The 18,395-nt window shown below is 31.7% G+C and overlaps 1 protein-coding gene across 1 annotated transcript in view; it reads left to right on the top strand.

The window, feature by feature from the left end:
- The window catches only part of LOC129229244 (protein phosphatase 1D-like), a 33,397-nt gene extending 17,460 nt beyond the window's left edge, over positions 1 to 15,937 (top strand). The window contains exons 3-6 of the mRNA XM_054863509.1: positions 787 to 1,002; positions 4,013 to 4,233; positions 5,782 to 5,977; positions 12,989 to 15,937. Coding sequence (XP_054719484.1) covers positions 787 to 1,002; positions 4,013 to 4,233; positions 5,782 to 5,977; positions 12,989 to 13,956 — 1,601 coding nt within the window. The 3' untranslated portion in view covers positions 13,957 to 15,937. The remainder of the gene's footprint in view (positions 1 to 786; positions 1,003 to 4,012; positions 4,234 to 5,781; positions 5,978 to 12,988) is intronic.
- Positions 15,938 to 18,395: the final 2,458 nt, after the last annotated feature.

Raw genomic sequence — 18,395 nt, forward strand, 5'->3', positions numbered from 1 at the left:
ACAGGTCAATAAATAAAATTTTTTATAAATTTTTCCATCTGAAAAAATTTATTTCAAGTTCAAATGATGATTTGATTTAAAGAACCAGTAGAATTTTTGTAGATAAACCTATTCAGAGTTCCCAAATGGTCCTTTTTTTAGTTTCAAATCCTGAAAGTCTGTTTTTTATTAAAAAATCTGGTTCACTTGTTTTCCTTTCTTTAAAGTTTCAGTTTCATTTTGAATTATTCCTATTGTTTTTTTCACTTTTTTTTTTGTGCGGCAATATGAATGTCTTGTTCACACTATCATGATAATTTGTAAATTTTTAATCATATTGCAGCATGTAAGCATTCAACATAGTTTCATTCAGTATAGTTTCTTGTTCTTTCAAAATTAATTTTTCAGCCAATTAATCTAAAAATTGGCCAATTATGAATTATCTTCAAAGTAACTGATTACTTCCAATTAATCAGTGCATTCTTAATTTTAACATTTAAAAGTTATGACAAAGGTCCCTTTTTGGTCTCCTTTTTTTTTTTTTTTAGAATTCAGACCCTTTTCTTCCTAGGGGCAAACTAAAAATTTTTTGCGTGCCCTAGGTATTTTTGATTATTTGTGATTGATTGTAAACTGGTTTATTTCTATTACTAATTTGCATTGTCTGAGTGTTGGAGTTGTTTTGTTATATTTTAAAAAGAATAACTGCTGAAGTCAAAAAAAGCTTGTTATCTCTTCAAATGCATATTTATTAAAAAAGTAAATAATTATAATAATGTTAAGTACTGATCAAAATATACATTTTAGGCCAAAGTGAATGGTGTTCTTATGCTTTGACAAAGGATCATAAACCAGAAAGTCCTGAGGAGAGGCAAAGGATTAACAAAGTTGGTGGTCTTGTGCTTAACAAAGCAGGTGTGGAACGGGTGGTTTGGAATCGTCCTCGTCCCGGACATAAAGGACCAGTCAGAAGAAGCACACCATTTGATCAAATCCCATTCTTAGCTGTCGCAAGGTCATTAGGTAAATACCCTTTTTCCAGCCCAGATGTTTGTCAATGGATTCTCAGTAAAATTTCTCCTATCCCTTCCTTTAAAATAGTCGGAGAATTGTTTCCTTGCAAGCGTACTGCCAAAGTAAAAAGTATTGGGCCATTCCACTGTCACATTCTGACTTGATAATTTCATCAACATTTTATTATAGATCTTTATATTTTGATTAATCAGGAGTAAGAAAATTTTTTGACCTTAATATTTGATACAAAGATACTCTTGATACAGTATTATTTTTATTAAGTAACTTTGTTACTTAAAATTTAATTTATTTGTGTATGTCACATGTGGAACATCGGAAGTCAACCTCTTGTTGTTTGCTGTATGCATAACTTAATATTTTCATTTTCGCTGTATTAATATAGCAATGACAAAACAAATTGTAGGTTTTGAAAGCTAAGGTTCCAATACAAAGGAACCATATCTCATTTGTTGAGAAATAATAAGTTAAACTGTTGAGAAAAAAATGTGTACAAAGCAATTCCACTGAAAATGGTCATTTTGTCCCACACATCACTGTTTCTTTATTTCATGAAAAAGAAATAATTTTAAAAGGCATTGAAAAATTTTTTTTTCTCAAGAAGTCACAGATATGTTTCATGTGTTACTCTTTTAAATTATTACTTTTAATGAAATGTATGCTCACAAACGGGACAAAATGGCTATGACCCCTTTCTAGTTTCTTTCCTTCTCCTCACTTCTCCTCCCCACCATTTCAACGAATATTTTTTTGAAAACATTAGAGTTAAGTGATTCATCAAGTTCTGGACTACGTTGAACAGGAGCAAGTCAAAAATACAAGAAGAGTTTCCCTTTAATGTCTGAAAATGACTTTGATTTAATTTTCCTGGTTTTCTTTACAAATTCTCCGATTCTTCAAAAAAAAATGTTTGTTACTGCAGTATTATAACCATTATTTTAGACCATCTTTGGGTGTTTCAAGTAAGAGGGTATTTAAGGCTCTCCCTCGCAAATTTTTGAAATTAAGTCTTGAAAGTTTGATTTTAAGCAACCTTTTGTGAGGTTAGAGGAAGGGGTAGCCGTGAGGATGTTTCCCAATTTTTTTTTAAAAACTGAAGTCAGAAAAGCTTTTAACCCCTCTTTCGAGATGCAGGGAGAGTAGGAAACTTTTTTTAATGGGGGGGGGGGGCAACATTCCTTTCGTTAATGATATTTTTTCAGTTATTAAGTAAATTAAATCATTTATGTAACTTAGTATTTCTCTAACAATTTAGCAGCCGCAAGGTATGTTTTATGTTATTGTTCCTCATTTTACCACACAAATGATTGTCTAAATACTGTAAAAGGTTAAATATATCTAAATAACAAGGGAAAGAGTAGAGACATAGCAGTATAAAGGAGTAAAAAATTGGCCACTAAAAGAATTCAGGGAAAATTTAATTGGACAAGGAAGAGTGAGGGAAAAAGATTTCTCTTTATGTGGCCACCCTGTTTCTCTAACATGTGCAGTTATAAGATAATCTTTCTCTTTGTAGCTGTGATTTTTATCTTGAGATTTTTTCATGCACAATTAATAATTACATAAGCAAGGTTGGCAAGTTTGAATATTGTGCCAAAAGAGGTATTTTGTATGTACATTTTTATGTATGGCAAAATAAAGCAATAATCATTATTTGCATTCAGAAGAGTAAAAGTTTTGTTTTTCATAATAATCAGGTCCCTATTACTGAACATGCCTTCTAGGCTATGACCTAGAACCCCGTATGTTTAGAAGCCCTCAAATGATTAATATTGTTCAAGTTCTTATCTGTTATTTAAGAAAGAGAATTAAAATTAACATTTTCTCCTTTATTTGTTTCTATTTTCTTCGTTTTTAAGGTAACAGGACATTACTGCTGGGCGATACATCTCAAAAAAACAGTGTGCATCCCACATCATTAAACCGGTTATTATTTTTTTTCTAATGCATCGATACCACACCGACTACAAATCCAAGCTTCTATGTCCAGACACCAGTCCAGGATCATTGCTGTTCTAATCTCTTAATTGTTTCGAAACTCTGGTAGAAACTGGAGCGCCCGATGGCAGGTCACTGTGACCTTCCAAAAACGTTCTTATTTGACAATTTTTCTGACTATTCCTTAAATTTAGAGACTGCATTGAGTAATTGCCTTTTTAAAAATAATGATGTTTAATGTCTCTTTAGATAATGTTTGTGGTCATGCTCGTATTTTATCATTCAGTAAAACTCAGAGTATTATTTGGCAAATTAAACATTTCTTCCAACCCAAAATTTATGTTCTAGATGTCTCTGTGTGGCAGATCATAAGCGAACAGTGACCTTCACTTTTCCCAACACTGGCACGAAATTTAATTTTCTAAGCTCTTAATGAAAATATATTGATTTGAACAAAGTTTATTTTATAATCATTCACAAAAAAAAAAAAAAAAAAATGCTTTAACAGCAAAGTAGCAACAAAGATTGGATACACGTATTTTGGTGTTTTGAGGAACCCCTTTTTAAATGCAAGGAGAGATTGCTTCCATAAGCTCACATCTTTTTACAAAATAAAAACAGGTTCATTGTAATCTCAAAACACATGTTTTTTGAGGGGGGAGGGGTGCTGGTGAAGTTTTGCAAAATTACTAACCTTATTACTAACCTTATCACAGCTACTTAATTCCAGGTTTCTTTCTTTTTATCTTATCTTCCCCCTTTTTTTAGATCTCACATGTTTACTAGAACAAATTTTGGTTTATAATGTTGTGAGATTCCGGGCTGTTGTGCTGTGTTCTGAGTGTTGTTACTCCTTGTATTTGGAGTAACAACACTCAGACCACGGCACAACAGCCCGAAATCTTACAACATTATTGATACCGGCCGTGAAAGCCTTCATTCTTACAAATTTTGGTTTACTCAACAAAGTTGCAGTTTTTTAATGACTATTATCCACTATACTGTACCTTATACTGTACCTTCTGTTCTGTCAGTCTTTTTAAATTGCATTGTTCTCCTACAGGAGATTTGTGGAGTTATAACTACCTGCGACATGAGTTTGTTGTGAGCCCTGATCCTGATGTGGATGTGATCAATATAAATCCTCGTATGCATCGTTGTGTGATTTTTGCCTCAGATGGACTGTGGAACATGCTCACCACTCAGTGTGCAGTCAGAATAGTCCAGACTGCCGATGAAGAAAATGAAAAAATTATACTGGAAAATGGAAAAACAAATGGTGCTGTAAGTAATTTAGCTATTTTTGTTTTTACTTTTTAATTCAAATGGTTGGTAAATAATGTCAAAACTGAAGGGACTGAATTTTTTTTTTCATTTTTAAATTTCTTGTTAAAAGATTTATATTAAAGTGCAGTGCACAGTATGGACCTCTATACCACTTTATGTTAACGGATTTTTCATGTTAAGCGTTTTCGTGTTAAACTTCTTTCACTGTAGTTCCAACTTGTGCTTGGAAATCTCATTTATCCTAGAAAAGTACTTGAATACTCAAAGAAAAAAAAATCAATTTTGTGTATGAGCCATGATTTCTATTGTTAGAGAATAAAAGACTTAAACAGTTTTTTTATGCTAGAGAAAAAACAGAAAGCGTTTTTCCCCTCATTTGAGTGGATGGTTTCTTCTCCCTTGCAAGCAGGGTTTCCCGATATATATCAGTCAATATATATCATGATATATATTGAGATAAATATCCGATACTTATTTTGAAAATACGATATCATGATATTTTTTCAACTACGATATTTTCAATATAAAAATTATATTAATCATTGTAATATATTGTTCATTTATTATTAAAAATAACCAAAAAGAGATGGACTATAGTTTTATGATGTATTAATACATCATTAGTATAACAAAGTAATATAATATTCCTTTTTTATTTTATCCTCACAAAATTCCAGCAATGTAACAATTTGAATTAAAGTGCCTAATTAAATATTTAACGTTGGTGAAAAAAAAGGAAAATGTCTTATGACAGTTCACCGACTAATGCATATTTTTATTTCTGAATCATATAACTGTGTAAAAGTAGCTAACAGAAGAAAAATGAGTAAAGCAGCTAATACTAAATTAACTCCATCAAAATTCATAAAATTAAAATGAAATAGTGTAACCCTGATTTAACGATTGTCATGGGACTGGAAAATGTTATTGTTAAATCAAGGAGCATATACATTCAATGCAGTTAAATCCAGACCAGTGAAATGTATTATTAAATTGAGGAAATCGTTAAATTGAACTTATACTGTATTAGATATAAATAATGATAGAAACTTTAATTTAAAGTCTACATATTGTAATAATAATATAAGAAAATAAAGAGTAACTTGAGGATGCATTCATTATTTTGGAAGACTTTAGTTTGTGCTGATTGAAAATATCGGATATACAGTATAACTTCGATTTAAGAATTTCCTCAATTTAATCATACATTTCACTGGTCCAAATTTAACTGCATTGAATATATATGCTCTTTATGTAACGATAACTTTTTCCGGTCCCTTGACAATCGTTAAATCGGAGTTATATTTTGTATCAAAATATCAGATATATTTAATATTTTCAAAAGTAACATATTTTCGAATCCTGCTTGCAATAAGGCTGGTTACCATCGTAAAAGACTTTGCTTCAGAAAAAAAAGTATAAACATGACTGTGGCAGTTTGGTAGTTAATGCTTTCAGAGAGGGTAAAATTATTTTGCAACTTTTTTTTGTTGTTATTATTCATATATTTATGTTGCATATGAAATTATTCTTCATTTTTAACAGGGGCGGCAGTTGAATAATCCATCCAAAATTCTGGTTGATGCTGCTCTCAGGCACTGGTACGAGCTTGGAATGCGAGCAGACAACACAAGTGTGGTTACTGTGATGTTAGATCCTCCAGGACCACCCAAAAGTGAAGTCCTCTTAAGACAGAGAGTAATGAAGAGACTACGGCCAAGAGACGACCAAATTGAAGAAGGTATGCCTTGTTCTCTTTTTGTTCTACAGTATTAGAATAAACGTTAAAATGAGCTATTAACTGATGCATTGTAATGCATTTTTTTAGTGAATTTAACTAGTGTTTAATTTGTAATTACTTCTCGTCATGTCAGATTTGGATTGACTTTGAAGGTTAAAAGAGTTTTGTTGAAAATTGCATCTGTGCTTGAGGTTTCAATTCTTTTGCATCTTGTACATGTTTCAATCGTTTTAAATGTTAGAAGTTCTTAATTTATTTTAATTTAAGCTAATTTAAAGTAGCCTATTTTATTTTCATTAAAAGAAATATATATATATATATATTTTTAACTTCATTTTAGTTTATAAATTTTTAGTTTTGAATTGTAAATTCCTCTAAAGTCACCCCCCCCCCCTCTTTTTATAGTTTAAATTCATTCTAATAATGGAAAAGATTTTACTATTACTCAAATTCCAATAGATTCAACTACTTGCATGGTTGCAATTTATGTTTATTCTAACCTGTTGGGAAATGTTTCAAATCTTATCCAATTTCTTATTCTTTAAATTACGAAAACCTTTCAAAAGGGATACCGTATTTCCCCGCATTAGTCGGCATGCTGCAAAATTTGAGCGTCACCAGATTTTCAATGGCATTTGCCTGGTCCTTTCCAGCATGCCAGAAAAATTGAGGTTAGGAAAAAAAAATTAATTCTATTAGAATATATGTTCAGCTTAAAAATGAATATAAGTTCCATACATATCTTATTAGCATTAATAAACAGTTTAATTTTGTACAAATATTTACTGACAATGTCATTTGCAGGGCTGCCAACTACTACGCATTTGGCGTAGTAACTACGCATTTATCTAGCTCATTACGCACTACGCATATCAACGCAAAAAATACGCATTTGTCTTAATCGAACGAATTGTTCTTTTCGAAGAAAATTTTTTTCAAATGCTTGCCGCGGAGGCCAAGAAGTCAGCTGAGCAAACAAGGCTATGATCCTCCGATCACCGAGAGGCGAAAGTTAAATGATAACCTCTCTCCGCGGCGCTTCAATGACATCATCCGAGAAGAGAGCTGTTCGTGATCGGAAAATTATTCACTTCGTGAGAATGTGCGCAGGCGTATTCTTGATTCTGATTGGATTGTAGACTCGGATGCTTTTCTCTCTTTAGTTAGAAATTGATTATCGCTTGTTTATCACGTGGTGAATGCTTTCATTTTTTTGCTGTCGTTGTTTTCTGCAATGTCGGGTGAGAACTCTAAAAAAAAAGGTTCTGATCAAAAGTTCAAGTACACTTACACGGAAAAATGGCCTTGTATACGCCCATCGGAACTTTCCGTAAATCATGCATATTGCACGCTTTGCAGTAAAAACTTTTCTGTGAATCATGGTGGAGTGTACGACTGTTCTCGTCACATTTCTTCAAAAAAGCATCAAGAAATGACGAAAGTAAAGTCTCAGACAAAGTCTGCCTTCATTGTTCGTGAAAAGTCCTGATCCATCTGCCTTGAATTTGATCAAGGCGGAAATGCACTTCACATCGTTCTTGATTGAGCATAACCTGCCATTGAGTGCATCCGACCATGCTGCACCCTTGTTCCAGAAAATGTTTCGGAACTCTAAAATTGCAAAAAGCTATTCGTGTGTGCGAACTAAAACAACTGCTATAGTTAAATGTTTGGCAGAGGAAACAACATCAGACATTGTTTCTATTCTCAAACAATCACCTTTTTCTATGGCAACTGATGGGAGCAGTGATCAGAACACGAAAAAACTGTATCCCATTGTTGTAAAATATTTTGATTCATCGCAAGAAAAAATAGTTTCTGCGTTACTGGCTCTTTTAGAATCTTGTTGTAACACTGGTGCTGGAATCCTTAACATTTTAAATGATGAGCTTACCAAAAAAGGAATCCCATGGGAAAATTGCATTGCATTTGGATGTGATAATGCGAACACCATGGTTGGGCATATAAAAGGTGTGGCGGCCCACATCAAGAATGTGAATTCAAAGACACACATTCAAGGATGCTTATGCCATCTTATTCATATTTGCACAAAAATCGGCTAAAGAACTTGCATGCGATGTAGAATCTCTTTTGTTGTACATTTATTTCTACATGGATAAAAGCTCCAAGAGGAAAAAAAGGCTTCTAGACGGCCAAGAAATGTTAGGCGTTAAGCCTCATAAAATGCTGAAATATTAATCGACAAGATGGCTGTCATTGTTGGATTCCGTAATCGGACTTTTGTCGCAGTGGGAAGCAGTTAGTGAGTTTTTCTGCAATATTTCCAATGATTCTAAAGATTGTAATGGAAAAGTAAAGAATGTAAAAAGGTTAATCCAGTCTCCTGAGACCAAGTTGTATTTATTGTTTTTAGAGGCAACTTTACCCTTATTTACTAGTTTGAATGTTCAGCTTCAAACTGATAAACCAATGATCCATGTCACTAAAAGATATTTAAATTCCTTTTTGATGGATCTGCTAGTTAGATTTATTAAGCCCTCTGCTGTGTCAGAAGCCTCAAGTTTATGTGAAATAAAGTATGATAAGCAAAGTTGCCAAAAGGCTGATGAAGACTTGGTTATTGGTTTGAAAACCAAATCTTATTTAAATGAAAATCTTAGTGTTGAAGAGAAAAAAAAAGTTTATTCATCGGTTAGAAAGTTTTATCAAAAGGCTTGTTCATATGTTAAAAAAAAATTCCCTTTGAACAGTGATTTATTGAAACATGCTGAAGTGCACAATTTAAATTTAAGGAAAGAAGTTTCTTTTTCATCCGTGAGATATTTTACCGACAGCTTCCCAAAACTTGTTTCTGTTGACGATATGGACCAACTAGAAATGAAATTTTCTAGGTATCAAGTAGATCTTGACAGTGAAATTTTAAAAATGAACACAGATGAAGCTTGGGCAAGGATATCTAGCTTTTGTGATGGCAATGGATCATCAAAGTACATTTTTCTCCCAAAAGTGATGCTGAGTATTCTACTAATTCCTGTTAGTAACACAGGGTCTGAAAGAGTTTTTAGCATTGTCAAAAACAACCTGACTGATTTTAGATCCACATTAAGCACTGAAACTTTAAATGCTTTATTAGTTGAAAAGATTAAAATGATTTGTAGCAATGAATCTTGTTATTCTAAGGAATTTTCTGATGAACAAGCTGCTAAAGCAAAGCGTGCTACTTTATTGTCATTAAAAAAGTATTAATTGTTGCTATAATTATCTTATGTTTCTTTTTTTAAAATTTCCTTTTGTTACAAAGAGAAGGTAGGCGACTTTTGTTAAAACATTTCTAATATAATTCTGTTTGCAAATTTTTTTGAGAATTTGCAGCTCTTTACCTGAGTTTCAGCTTGATTCGTATTTAAAAACCTTACTCTGCAGAATAGTATTATTTTGCTATTAATAGTTAAAAAAAAAAGATCTTATTTTTCTGCAATTGTTTTATGTAGTATTTTTACTCTATTAATATGCACTGTTTTAAACATAGCTCCCCGCCTCCCATGAGTTGTAGAGGGTTAGGGGGAGTAAATTGAACCGTACCAGAAAACTACACATTAACACTTAAAACTACACATTTTTTTAATTCTTACTACACATTTCTAACGTATATAGGTTGGCAGCCCTGTCATTTGTTATTGTTAAAAATGTTTAATAACAAATAACTTTATAACAATTAAATTAAGACTAAGCAAACATTTAAGCAGTAAAGTTACCGCCCATAAACGAGTGCTAAAGAATTTACCATAGCTATTCAATAAATAAAAATTAAACTTACCTCTGTAAAAGGAACATAAAATAATTTATTAAACAGATTGCAGGAACAATGATTGCTTTATTAGCATATAATTAATCCGTTAATCAAGACCTACCATAAATAACAAGCACGTATTTATGCAATACAACAATTATTTTTTGAAAGAAGGTTTTTTTGGGTTTTATTAGTTTTTTTCCTTACAGTGGTTTGGTTTCTAATTGGAAGAGAATGGGGAATTTTTTTTTTTGGGTTGAAAAATAAACCTCAAATTATCTGGCATGCCGAAAAATTCGAATTTCCCGGCATGCTGGTCAAGCTTGCTATTTTCCGGCTAATTCGAGGTAATATGGTATGTGTGGGTGTGTAATTTATATTGCTAGTTTATACAATTTGTTAGAAGTAATGTTTGACAGTCAGTGCGTGTTATCCTTTGTGTTATTTGGACCTGCTCCGAAACTACAAATTACTGCTCCAAAATGCAATTAACCTACTCTGGAAGTGCTCCAAAAATTAATCTTTCATTCCCCCCTCCCTGACGAAGTAATGCTGGAAATATAATGATTTTGTAATTTTGAAAAATATTAATTTCAAGTTGAATTATATTTATAAGTTTAAATTAATTGATGACTCGATTTTTTGGCACACTGCTTGACATCAGATAATGATGCTTATTACTAGATTTTTTTCATCCATTTTTAGGACACATTAATCAGTTGCAATTGGGTTAACTGTCACTTTTATTAGATTAAATAGTTTTTGATCTTCATCAGGGATCAATAAAGTGACTAGGACCAGCATAGCCTGGATCAAAATCTGCTGCTGGTAGTCAACAGCCAGCAACAACAGGCTACCAAGAAAAGAGGTGTGAAACATGATTCTGATTTAATGCGTTTTGATGACCACATAATTTTTCATAACTGAAAGCAAACATAAAAATGGATATCCCAGGTCTGTCAAGCATATGTAAATAATTATAAATAATGGTGTGAAACGTGAAAGCCAATCAATTAATTTCCCATTCATATATATTGTGTTAAATATGAGCGTTATGTCATTTAAAAGATTGTTTTTGTAACAAATATATTCTTTTTCTCAAATGTTTTTTTTTTTTTTGAAACAGCAAAAAATTATTTGCACTTTTTTTTGAAATGCTATTTACAACCATTTAAAAGTTTGAAATATGTTTAATGATTGCATACACTTAAGGATATAATATTTTAAATTTAAATAGTGTCTTTAAAATATAATGGTCAACTTCTTTTTAAAGTAAAGAACTTGTAAAATTGCAATGTGTTTTTTAGGCATAATTCAAAAATTAGTATTTTATCAACTATATTTTAACCTTTGTGAATGGAATTTAATCAGTAATGATCTAATAAATTATAATTATAATTTAAGTGAGTGCTGTTTTTGGTGGACACAGATATTCTCTCCCATGGGTAATATTTGTTTTTGTTTTTTTATATTAAAACAATGTGATGTAAATTGGTTTCCAACCACCCTTTCTTTTGCTGAGTACCTGCAAATACCAAGGTGAGTTCCCCAAAACATTTTTACTTCCTTTTACATAGTAAAGGAAGTATTGTTTTTGGAAAAAAAATTTCACTTAAAAGTTGGCCTTAATTTCCATTTTGTTCAGCCCCAAATGAATGTAGAGTTTTTTTCGACCCCACCACATGTGCATATATGCCTAAGAACGTATGGACTCCCTTAATATTGATTTTGACCATTCCCGAGTTTCCTCAAACGTCTGTATGTGCGTATGTATCTCGCATAACTCAAAAACCGTATGCCGTAGAAAGTTGAAATTTGGTAAGTAGCCTCCTAGTGGGGTCTAGTTGTGCACCTCCCCTTTTGGTTGCATTCAGATGTTCAGGGTGTCCCCGCATATGGAAAGTCAGGGAAAGTCATGGATTTCGAACATGATCGAAATTGGTCATGGAAAGTCATGGATTTCAGTGTAAAATGTCTAAAAGTCATGGAAACTGACTGTTGGTCATGGGTTTCGCGTTCAGGACCGATTGCTGTTCAAAAATAATTTCATCGCCATTCATCTACTTTGTTTTTCGGTGCACAGAAAAATGATTTATCAATAATGTTTCCTGACTTGTTACATTGTGTTGACCAATCAGATGAATACTCAACGTTGAATCCTTCCAACTCTTATGTTTTCCCATTCCGGAGACTGGGGATTTTTTTTCATATCATAGCTTTTCTACAATGTTTAAAAAAACACACACAAACAGTAGAAATAACAGTTTGAAGTTTCTATGTTTAATGGTAAGCTTGCTTTTGTACATTACAGTTCAATAATTAAACCGATCATATTCAGATTTGTTACTAATTTATCTTTAACAATGATGACTCTGGAATTGAGTATTTTGAAGTTTTTTTTTCTGTTTAAGGTATAAATACATTTACTAAATTTGTATTTTACAATCTGCACTTTGGGGAGATAATGGGTCATTTTAGATTTTAAATGTTCTTAAATTCTTGTACTTATTTTTTGTCTCAATAAATTGTTGCATCATTTGTTTTTCATATAAATATTTTTTGCTACTTTTGTTTAGATTTATTTACATCGCTGAGATAAAAAGGATATTTTCCTAAAACAAAGTTATACTGCTTTATAGTCTCTATTTATATTTATGCGCAATTTTGATGTCATTGTCAAATGAAGTAACTTGCATAAGTCATGGAAAGTCATGGATTTGAAGAATGTGAGTCAGGGAAAGCTACGAGCAGAAGTCAGGGAAATTCATGGATTTCAAAACTCGAAAAGTAGCAGATACCCTGGACGTTCCAGAAGGGGTCTTTTACACCTTTGGGTGTGGGGGGGGGGGAGATCCTTATTAATTTCAATGCAAACTCAAATGGTGTTATAATTTGGCAGACACTTAGCAATATATCGGCAGGCTTTTTGTCACCAACTTGGCGAAAAATTCGTCGTTAATTTTTTAAAAATCTGGTTTCAATTTTGCAACAATTGGCAATATTTAGAGAGTTAACCATTGAATCACATTAAAATTGCCAATAATAGAGAAATAAATCCGTGTAAAAAATTTTTTTGCTTTGTTTTGCCACAAACTAGGGATGAAAGTATTTAGTGTTTCCTTGTGACTCTAAGGCGCGATTATCATTAAATTTTTGTTAAAAGAAGTCATGTGATGCACACATCGGCTCGTTCTCTGAACTACAGCACTGACTTAAGCACATTTTTTCTTCAATTTTTTCACCATTTGTTTTCTTTGTAGAATGTGATGCAAGTGATGCCAGTGCATTTGATGTGAGCTCTCCATCAGGTAGCAGAGAAAAGCGTAAGATTAGTGAAGAACAAACACCTCTAAAAGAAAGAAAAAGGTCTTCTGAACTAACAGAACCTCCAGCCAAAGAAAGGAGACTTTCCACAGATTCAGACGATTCTATTCCAAGAAATTTACCAAAACCTGTTGTTTTGTCGCCAAAACGAGTTGAAGTGAAATATAAGGTTGTGTTTAATCATGCTGATCAAGCGTCCCCAGCACCCGAGTCAAATGTTCCTAAAGCTCCCGAGAAACCTCAGACATACAGTAAACTGACATCTGCAGATGTGAATCAACCCAATGCAGATGTTTTAGATGTTAGGGCAAAGAAAAAAGGGCATGACCCACCACATGATGAAGACATTATTAAAACGTCAGAAACAAATTCATGTGGTAAAGATATTAACTCTGTGACTTCTGGTTGCAGTCTTGATAACAAATCATCAGTTAGTATGTCTTCATCCGATGGGGGAGAGCCATCTACTTCAAAAACAACTTCAAATGAAAACTGCAACGACAAAAGTTACTTTCAATCAGATACATCTACGATTTGTCCCAGAAAGGGAGATTCAGATTCTCTGCTAGGTTCAGAAAACAGCAAAGAAAACGACAGAGTTCACTTGTGTGAAGTAGACAATATTTTCAAACTAACCAACAGGACTACATATTGCTTTGATTCCTCAGATAATGTAAAGCAGAGTCCGCAGAAAGATGAAAGTACTGTTGAACCAAAGATGAAAAACTTCAGAAAGAGTACGCTTAGGCGGAGGAATGATTCCTTGTTTCAAAAGACAATGGATGTAAAGAAAAGAACACATTCACTTAGAGCCAGTAATTATTCCTCCTGTAAAACTGATTCTCGTCGAGATTTTGGTCTTAAGACGCGTGCTCATGGAGGTCTTCGAAAATTAAAAGTGTAAAAAACTCTGTTTAAATTTGAACCAGTATGGAGCCAACTATCTCGATTTTTTAAAAACTTTCAGCTATTTTATTTCGATTCTTTATTAGCAAATCATAGTACTTATATAGTCACAATTTTTTACAATTGAGAGAAACTAAAAGTTATTTAGTAGCAGGTACATTGTTTCCTCTTCAAAAACCTAACCAATAGAAAACAGTTTTTTCCTTTAATTTTTTGAAATATATCGTACTTTGAATTTTAATCCTTAATTATATTTCAATTTTGTTTTTAAGACAAAATTGTTGAATGTTTGAAGATGATTCAAGTGAGAAGAAAATTTTTGAAATGAAAAAGCATGCTTTGACCTAATAAATCTGCAAGTGTAGCAGTAGGGAAAGTAAATATATGTTAAGAAAAATGAACTATTTATGCACTCAGCTGAGCCATCAATAAGTGAACGTTGTTTAGGCAGCTGAATCCGGAGATAAAATTAAATTAAATATTGCTGTGATTGATCTTTATATTTTTTAACTGGAAAAATTAAGAGAAAAACGTTATACTAAACTCATTGATTACCTGAGCTAATTAATCTCTAGATTTAGCAGGTTGTCAAGCAACGATAGTGTAAAACACAAGTAAGTTAACAGCAAACAAATATCCTCTTTTCGCCACTTTCGATAGATGTGAAAGTTAATAAGAAGATTTGCTTCTTCACCTCCTCAGTGAGAACATGATCTTAATTCATGGAATAAATGCATTACAAACCACATTATTAAAGAAACACTGAAACTAAATTCAATTTCTGATTGCATGTGTACCAATCCATGAAATTTGTTATAGTAACTTTTTGGCATTTCACTTGTAACCCGACTGACTCCTCTTCAGCACATTTTGTCCACAAGGATTGTCAGACATGGAGGCACTATATAACACATGCCTACACATCAGCTTAAGTTTAGCCATTTTGAATTGGATTTTTTCAGTGTTGTAGAGCTAAGGGTTACCACAGCAAAGTTTTGGGTTTTGCCAAACTGGCCAAAAATATTTTATTTAACAATTCAGCCTCCGCTAATTATTGCTTGCAGTGAAAAATTAGCAATTGCAATAACTCGCTAGAAAAGAAGACCACTCAAACAGGTGCTTGGATCCAAAATGGCTGTTCTTAAGCTGATGTGTCATTTTCTCTCAGGATATTAAAAATGTTTACTAACATTTTTTTAGCAGTTAATAAACATAAATTTCTTGTTAAAAATTAAAATTTATTTTTCTTTTCTTGCATTCTTTGTGTAGAAAGCTATCAAGTAGCATTTCTATGGTTTTTCCAAAGATTAATCATCTGGTAAACTTTCTAGTTTTCAAAATCTGTATTTTTATTTCATTTGTTTTATTACACAAAAACATAGGCATTATTTAAACTATCAACTTTAGTGCTGAACATTGTTCCTATTTGATGGTTTGGTCAAAAATTTATATATCACTAGCTGCGTTGCACGGTCTACCTGGAAAATAAAAGTTATGTCAAGTGATGCATGTTCAACAATCGGGCTTGAACAAAAAAAAAAAAAAAAAAAAACAGTAACATTTTGTGACAGATTGCAAAAAAAACAACCAAAAAGGAAACATTTTAAATCCCCTGATTACAAGAAAAGCCTCAACACAAAAGCTAGAATTTTATTTGTTCATATTTGAGAAAAAAATGACATCTTTGGTCTCGATGATTTTCTTCCCGCTACAAATTTTAATGAAGGCATTGTTACAGAAAGTTGAGATGAAGCACTGAATTATAATTTAAATGGTGGAAAGCCTTTAAAAAAAAAAAAAAAGATTTTATGTCAAAATCTAAGTATCATAATTAATAGTTTTTAATGGATATCTCCACAAATTATTGTCGGAGGATTATATAAAATAGTCAAACATAAAGATGGGAAAATTAGGAATCTTTCATTGCCTGGTTCAATGGTCAGTTCCTGGCATTCGGGAGAAGTAACTCGGACATAGGTACATACGCTCAGTTTTTAATTGTATACTAGTGGTACTCGCACAGCTTTGCCCGTAATAGAAAAATTAAAAGGTCTTTTGGTTCGCTATGCACTTTGGTCTAGGCGCTATACGCGTCACAGACATCCTCCAGACAGAGAGACTTTCAGCTTTATTATTAGTAAAGAAGATGATTGGTTCACTTTCTGCTCAATCCATCATGGGAACTATTGACGCAAAAATCCGCATTTTGACTCTTCAACAGCAATAATTTTGAGCAATGGGGCATAAAGTAATTTTAAAGGCTTGATTTGATTCATAGATTGTCTGATTTGTTAACAAGTATGTCTGATTTGGTAACAAGAACTTCACTATTACTGCCATGCTGACTTTTTGCAAAGATGTTTTAGATTGCTCCATATTTATAAAATTTACGTATAATGCATCATTTAAGTTCTCTTCAATACTTATCAGGAATGTGGAAACATAATGCTTGTTGTTAGATTGCTTTTATCACTTTTCACTCATGTGTAAGATTTTTTAATAACTAATTTAAAAAAACACTATAAGATTTTAAAAAAAATCTAATAATTATAGATGAACTTAGAAATATTACTTTTTATACGAAGTTGTCCTCTAGTATCTGAAAGGCATTTTTTTCATGTTCAATGAAACAATATTAGATTTTAATTCCTTATGATTATTTGCAAACATGTTTTAACATTCCAAATCTTTTTTTTTTTTCGTTTTTGGTTATAAGTATACAATTAAATTACACGTAGTATATGTAGAGAAAATTCTGGTGGATTTAGTAAAGCAAAAGTGTAATGCTAAGTAAAGAAAATCTTCTTCCAATTGCTGTATTTTTATTAAATTTTAAAGTCAAATAGTTTTAGAGCTCTGTGATAAAAATTATACTCTATTCATAAACGTCTAACATCTTCATTTCTTTTATCTCATGGTATCATACACATCCAAATTTATCATAATTTTTGTCCAAAGATTCATTCTTATAATCATGTTTTTATTCATTTCTCAATTTAAGTTTGTCATCTTATTATTTTATGCAAATTGTGTATTCTAAATTGTCAATTTCATTGGCGGTTTAAAACTAGCTGTTTTTAATGATATTCACCCTTGCTGACGAGATGCTTTGGCTCATTCACTGTTGCTCAGTTTCTAGATGGAAAAATTCCTAAAATAGTTCTAACCTCATTGTACAGAACATAAATATACATTTTGTATACCTTGCATTCTGAATCCTGATAAGTCAACGGTGCAAATAACAGAAAGTATCTCTTGTATTTAAAAATTAATATATATCAAAGAAAATCCTCATATTTTTCAATACTAAAGTAAAGTTTTAAAGCACATTCAGTAAGAGTGTAATTAAGGAGTGAAATGTGTGTTGGAAAAAAATATTTATATCTTTTTCTATATTTTCTTCAGTGGTTGAATGAGTTGAAAGAGAAGATTTGTGTAGATTTATGTACAGCTGAATGTAAATATGTAACCATAATTTTGATGAACCAGTTTTAATATATTTATTGCACGAATTAATAAAATGGAGATTTGTCAATGTACTTGTAAATGAAAAGTAAATAATAAATTTCTTTTATTTATTAATTTATTTAAATAAAATTTATATCAGTTTAAAAAATCAGTTTGGTGTTTTATATTACTTTGAAAATGTTAAAAACATTTGTTGTAGATATTGGACATGTTATATTTAATCAGAAAATAGATATATTATTTATTATTGCAATTAAAAGAAAACTTGTTTGGTTCTAAAATTGCTTTTAAATGTATGCAACATAGCATACTTAATTATTTTTTTAATTTTTAGAATTAGTGATGAAAAATTTTAATAAAATTTTATTTTGTTCAGCACTTGACTGCTTTTAGTTTACTTTGTAATGCCGTAAGACTTACTGTCTGTATTGTAGCGGCTTCAAATGGTGCAAAATCAAACCTACAAATCTTACAACAAAAATAGTTACTCTAATTATTGCAAACATTTAAAGTTCTATGTTATACTTGTATTATTTATTTTGTTTTTGCCATCTGAGATTTGGCATACATCTGTGGAGAAGTGGGGTGGTGTGAGGTTGCTTCAATACTACATACGAGCTTTAATTGTGGCAGGAACATACGGAAACGACTGTGATAGGACTTCATTAAAAAATACGAGAGCATACCCTCCAACACGGTTTGGTTGTGCAATGTAGGAATTAATACATCATACCTGCCAAACTCTGAGAAAAAAATTCCGGAAGATCTTTTTATTTTTATTCACAAGATTTTAACGCAAAGTAAAATCAGACAGGACACCTACCCTCTTTGCATTTAACAATATATTAGTTAAGAATTTCATATCAATTGAACTTACTTTCGTTTAGTAAATATTACTTGTATTGCTTTCTTTAAAATTTCGGAAATAACATTTATTTGTACTCATCTTTAAAAAAAACGAAGCAAAAA

This window comes from Uloborus diversus, chromosome 9 (assembly GCF_026930045.1).
Source record: "Uloborus diversus isolate 005 chromosome 9, Udiv.v.3.1, whole genome shotgun sequence".
In the NCBI taxonomy this organism is placed as follows: domain Eukaryota; kingdom Metazoa; phylum Arthropoda; class Arachnida; order Araneae; family Uloboridae; genus Uloborus; species Uloborus diversus.